Source organism: Anopheles coustani, chromosome X (genome assembly GCF_943734705.1).
Source record: "Anopheles coustani chromosome X, idAnoCousDA_361_x.2, whole genome shotgun sequence".
NCBI lineage: Eukaryota > Metazoa > Arthropoda > Insecta > Diptera > Culicidae > Anopheles > Anopheles coustani.
Window position 1 is genome coordinate 7,412,101 of NC_071290.1, and position 6,482 is coordinate 7,418,582.

Genomic DNA, 6,482 nt, shown 5'->3' on the forward strand with positions numbered 1-6,482 from the left:
TTAAAATTCATCTAACTTCCATGACTAATTATGTCCTTTTGGTCGAGGTAAAGTTGCTCATTAAAATTAGAGCGAGGCTGGGACGATACTGCGTGAACAGTGGTTTCCAAAATGGCTGTAATTCTCGTATTTCTCACGGCTTCACGCACCTTTCGAATGCGTAACGAGCGTGTCAAATTGCCTGCTTCTTCTTGTTAGACATTTGAGCTACCTTTCGACGTTTAAACATTTTGCTTAATTATAACGCACGTGAGTAGTGCATGATCGATTGTGCGTTAATTTGGGGTCCATCTTGAGGACAAACCCTCCCCAAACGCGCTAATGGTTCATCGCTGAACATTTGTTTCACGCGCGGAATCGGATGGGATCGTCTTGCAGCCTTCGGGGCTTCGTTAGATCAAGGTCGCGGTCGATACGCATGCCACAGACCATCTATCAATCGCTTCCTGACGTAGGGGACCCTATGCAGGGGGCTGATTCATCTAGTGGCGTCATTATGCGTAATTTGCCCGCCTTCGTCGCCTGTAATTAACCCAGTCTTGACTGCTAGTAGGAGCTGCTAACTCTCAACCTTAAAATTCTAGGTCTAAGCCATCTCAGAGGACTTCTTCTCCGCCGCCCGGGACAACTTTCACTTCTGTGCACGGTGGAGGTCTGCTTCCTGCGTGTTTGAAACCGTTGCGTCAGAGGGTGCATTCCGCTGGTGTGCCTCGGTCAGAAGTGGGCGTCCTCGACACCATGCACCGCTGTGTTTGATCTGCGAGCGATGCATAATGCAGTTGTGTTTGTTCTTGCGTGCGAGCTGCAACCGGCAGGTGATGTTTACTCGACTCTCGGGACAATCCGTTGCATCGGGGTTAGTTAACGCTGACTCGTCGACAGTGTTGCATCGGCGGCAGCGTTACGTTCTCCTGAGGAAAATGTGTCCGAAGAGTGTTCTCTTGCTGGGATTGGTGTTGTTCTGCCAGGTCCTTGGGAAACCAATTGAATCCTCCACCGAATCGTCATCCTCCAAGGACATACTAGACGCGGTGACGTCTGCTGCGTCATCGACAACTTCCTCAGAGGTACGTTTTACAGGCGATTTCCCAAAAGAGATCCTCAGCATAGGTTTTATTTCGTAGAATGCACTCAGCAATGAAGTCCTCCCCACCAAAGCGCTCGTCAGTGCGACATTGCGTGTTCCGAAGGACCCACTTGGAACTACCACCACCACCACTGACAGTATACCCATCTTCAGCCGCACCAGAGTTGAACTTGCCGTGCCCAACGAACTGATCCCGTTCACTATGAAACTGACGGATAGGTTTTTTCGCCTGATCGGCAACTTAGTCCGGGTAAATGAGATTCCCTTCAGGACCTGAAACACACACACACCTCACTGACATCCACACCCCTCCAGGGAACCTCGGTGCGCATCGCGCAGGTGGTCCGTTTCTTTCAGCCGGTGTTCGGATACCATCTGATGATCGACATTCCGAAGGAGCTGGACGTCTGAAGACGCCGAACCAGGAGCTTGTAGTGATAAGAGTAATAATTTATTTACGCACAACTCGTATAGCCTAGCCCTAGAGTGTAAAATAACTTATTGTGCCTCCTCGTGCTCTCCGTCCCGCTCACCCTCCCGCTATGGCCTATCTTATCTCCGGAAAAAACCGGCTCGGCTCAGCTGTCTCCTCCCGGCGGACTCGGTGTCGGTATTTGAATGTACAAATGGCGACCAGCGATCGGCTGGAAAAGCTGCATGAACCTCGCTGTCCGGATGGCCGTGTTCTGGATGGAAAGTATACAAACAGAATAAATTAAATAAAATACTCAAATGGTTTGGAACATTGAAAATGTAAGTCATTAGAAAAACAAACAAACCAAGGAAGGAGAAACGAAGAAGAAACTCTAAATTTATAAAGTTGCAGACATACATAAGTTGATTCAATGTACAAACATTTATGCAATATGTTACTAGAAACATATACATTTGAAAAGGACTAGTAATCATCTGTGATCGGAGAAAACTACATACGTCAGATAATTTGATGAAGTAAATTTTACTGTGAAGTTGCATTGAACAAGTTCTCTTCTTTGTCAGGCAGACTAAAAATATCTATGTTTGCATGTTTTAGCAATGCAATGTACCAGTTGAGAAATAATAGCTGTTGAGCGTTAGATGCTTTAGATATCAGGTTGATCATTAGCGAAACGCAAAAGAAATATTCATTTTGAAGATGTTTTGAAAAGAAAGTTGCTAGCGTTTGTTGTTTGGTCATTGTTCAAATAGTCTTGTAACTTTCAATAGTTTATATTTTTTCTGGTTTGTGACATGTTTTTGATAACTTGTTCGTTATTTTTTTAAGTGCAATTTTAAGGTGCATGTTTTGAAAGGATTAATTTTATCTGAGTTATTAACTTTTTTGTAAATAAATATATTTATTTTAAGTGAAAATATCTGGGAAAGCCTCACCGGAACGAGCTTTGATAAAATTAGGTCAAGATGTAGCATACTTTTAGGCGTTGGAAGCTTCATTAGCAAGTGCTTCGTACGAAAAGGATAAAAGCAAAACGGAAAGGATAGGTATTCAACAATAATTTGAACCTTAGAAGAAACAAGTTATTGAAAAAATGCTCCTGGCGTTATCCATCAACAAGCATCCAAGCGAAGATCGACAACTGTTGCGTCCAACACCTACCGTAATAAAATCCCCAAAGAGCTTTGCCGCCGCCAGGACGAAGTTGGTCGCATTGCCGAACAGCTTCCCGGGCAGCTGCAGCATGATCGTGCCGTCCGGGTTGAACTGCGGCACGTCGTCGTCTTCGCGCGGACTCCGATCCGCCCGGGCCTTAACCTGCGCCATCGGCCTTACAGTTGTGGTGGTGGTGGTGGTGGATGTTGTCGTGGTTGTGGTGGTCCTGCGGGGTGCCTGCGTCGTAAGCTGACCCTGCCGAGCGCTCTTCAGCTGCGCCAGCAGATCCAGGATGGCGTTCGCGGCGGCCCACTCCTCCGGCCGGAACTTACGCTTCGCTCGATACACGTCCTCCCCAATGGCATCCTAAGGATCGCGCACCGTAACAACACAGAAAAAAAAGCGAAAGCGAGAAACAGACGAAAGGGAGAAATGTAATCTGTCACGGCAATCAACATACAATGGAAGCAGAAATACAAGTTGACCTCATTTCCTCGCTTCACTTAAGGAAGGCACACAGAGACGGATCTTCCAATGAGAGGACTGATTTGTAACTTATATTTTTCACTTTTAGATATGCATAGTGAGCAATATCAAACAAATTTTACCTAGTTAGATTTTAGGTATACTTTGATATTGCTTTTTCATTTTTCATTGTCCCTTTTAAATTCTTGGAAGAATGGTTTTTATTTTCCATGTTTTTTTTTATTTATTTATTGAGTTATGACAGACGTTGCCGTATTGTTGTTGTATTTTTCCATGTTTTAATCTCATCTTTTCATTTGAAGTGCCTGCAATACATGGTCAAAAGTTTGTATTTTTACTCATGTAATTGCTTTTCCTGATCGATGCTCAAATTATTCAAAGGATTTAATAATTCGAGTGCGACTCTTAAAAGTGAAAATATCACATGGTGGTTTTTTGAACTTTATAAAAACGTTCCTTTTTTAATAATAAAATAGAATTGCATTTGTCAAAACAAGTAGAACAGAAAGAAATGAGAATACGAAAAGTATTAAAAAGAGTAGTTTCGTGTAGAAAATTATTAATTACTAACTTATTTTTTTAAATCCTTCTCTTGTTACTTCTTAAGTTTCCATTTATAAATATTAAAACCATATGGCACTACTGTATAATGGACAACAAGCTCTTATAAAACAAATAAGTCCAACTTTTGCCTACAATATAAACACATTTAGGATAATTGAAATGTTAAAACCGCTTGAACCCCTGAAATAAATTGAACCGCCTCTGGAGGTACAACTCAAACTAGGCGAACAAACGAACAAACAGGACTAAACAGGACAAGTAGAAAGAAAAAAAAACGAACTGAGGATGTGTTTTTGCCAAATGAAAAGTGTTGAACGGATTTGGTTGTTTCCACCCAACGCGTTTGGACATCCTCTCACCCAACTTGGTTTGACACATAGACTTGTCCTTTGTCTGTTTTCTTGTCGACTGTGACTAAGATGGTGTAATTACACCATGTTTTCTCGCACATCCGGACGGGTTGAGTGGTTTAATTTGGGAGAAAACACACCACTTAAAGGAGAAGGAACCGTCTGCTGACGTCGCTTGCTGTCGGTTTTGCAATAATAGTGACCGTTTCTTGTAGCTTTAATATTTTGTTCGTTTTTTTTTTTGTGTCGCTCGCTTTGTGGCTCGGAACGATTATGATTTATTTTTTCTCGAACTCGTGTACCTCGAGAGATATTTAAATACCAACCGCGGGAAGGAAAGAAAACATTCGGGGATTGAAGAAGCACGAGTGACACGAAATCGACGAAACAATCGGAATCTTTCCGTTTGCTGCCGTCCGTTGCACGGCATCGCCTTGTCTACTTGCGTGTCACAACCTTCCCCTCCCCCTACCTCCACCCACCCTGTGTTGCGCTCGTCTCATAAAACTCGCTTTCGGAGCCGGTAGAGCACGCGCGCTGCGTGGTTTTTTGATTGATAGCAGCATCCAGCCGGAGGACGTTGCGATGGGTCACACATCTGTTCCCCGGAGCTGACAGGCGAATGGTTTGTCTCGCGCGTCTTGTGTTTAGTAATTGCCGACGTTCCATCTCTGCCATCCAGCTCGAGGTATGGATTCCAATGCGCAGCTTTAAGCGCAATATTTATCTTCCCGAAGAAATCAAACCCATTGTTTATGGTCGCCAGTGGCAGAAGCCTACTTATTCGCGCATTTTATTTGTACAGTAACACGGTCGGTTGTGTGTGTGTGTGTGTGTGCGTTTTATCGATATAAGTTACTTTCTCACTTTTTGATTTTCAACAACAAAAAAGAATCATATTTCAAAACAAACAAATTTTTGGTTTCAAAACGTGTCATACTGGTTCGTGACTGCGACAATTATGTTGTAATCAAATAATTAAAAACAACCACAACCACAGAAAAATCCGAACACGGAAAAGGGGCAAAAGTTTGCGCTGCGATTAAAATCTAATACCAACGCAACGTTCGGGGCGGACGGTGTGATTGTACAACGGCTCGCGCGCGCGCGCGTTTGCTATTGCCGTAATGGAAGCTTTTCAGTGCATAACCGGGTGCAGTTAGGTGTCAGCTGCTCCATTAGGCACCCTCCTCGGTGTACATACATGCCACGGCTGATTGCCAACCGAAAGCAGGAAGCGCCACCGCGATTCGGCGCATAATTTCTTCCCCGAAAAACCGGCAAACCGCACCGCTGAGTGTGCACCGATGCACTTGGCGCTGCACTTGCGGTACGAAATTTATAGTCATTCGGTTTAAGCACGTGAAACGGGGAAAAGAAAGGCGAAATAATTAACACGCGATAGGGTTCGTCGCTTCGGCTCGCGTTGAAGTCTTTCGTTGAGTCATCGTGATTTGATTGATTGATTGTAGCCGCTTGCCTTGGAAACGGTTTGGCGGATGCGTTCTTTGATCGATTTCGAAATTAAATCACTCACTGGGCACCTTTAACACGTTGCGTACCGCGTCACCCAAATATGGGTGACGGCAGTTTTAGTACAAAAAAGTTTTTGACCTATAAATAAATGAAAATGCAACATAAAAATTATTGTAATATTTTATATAAATATTTTGGGAAGCTAAGTTTTTGCTTGGCCTTCGAAAACAATCGGTTTAACAAAAATTATAAACAAATTGTAATTAGAAAAATTGTACTAAAAATTGTGCTAAAACGCTTGGTACGCAACGTGTTAAGGTTGTTGTTTCGCTTGTTTGGTGAGAAAAGAAAGACGTTTCTTCGTTGATTGTGAAACACGGTTTTGTATGGTGATGTTTCTTCTATGGAAGATTTACGTAACAGCCACTGTTGTGTACATTCTTTTCCATTAACTATCTTCGTTGTTGTATATTATTTGACTTCCATTAGTATTGCTTTCTCCCCTTCTCTATTCACCCACCTTCGACTGCACCGGATCCAACGAATCTTCGGCGAGTGGGTTGCCGGCCGCGACATCGATCGGTTTCGCATCGCCTCCGCCGACCGAGAGCCAGATTGCCAAAAACACCACACACCAAACAGCCCCCCGTCGGGACATTCGCAGCTCGCGGGTTTCCACTTTGCGCGCCGAATCCCGAAACCCGAACCGCACACCGCTATATCACCGGCTCGATTCGATACCTACAAACGTTCACGCACTTCGGCCACGTTGGACGATAACAGCACCGCGATTGCACCCATCCGGCGTACGCACCGACATCGAACTGAACCGACACCGAACCGACCGACTGTGCCGACACCGCACGAGATCCTTCCGGTGGCGTGTCAAGGACACCTAGCCAGCAGGTGAAGCCCGCAAGAATCGACC

At 44.3% G+C, this 6,482-nt stretch overlaps 1 protein-coding gene across 1 annotated transcript; it reads right to left on the bottom strand.

Moving 5' to 3' along the window:
• Positions 1–1,665: 1,665 nt before the first annotated feature.
• LOC131268938 (uncharacterized) lies at positions 1,666–6,212 on the bottom strand. The gene is made up of 3 exons (XM_058271240.1): positions 6,075–6,212; positions 2,685–3,044; positions 1,666–1,773 (listed from the first exon to the last, which is right to left on the bottom strand). The coding sequence occupies exons 1-3, from the start codon at positions 6,210–6,212 to the stop codon at positions 1,666–1,668; spliced, it is 606 nt and encodes a 201-aa protein (XP_058127223.1).
• Positions 6,213–6,482: the final 270 nt, after the last annotated feature.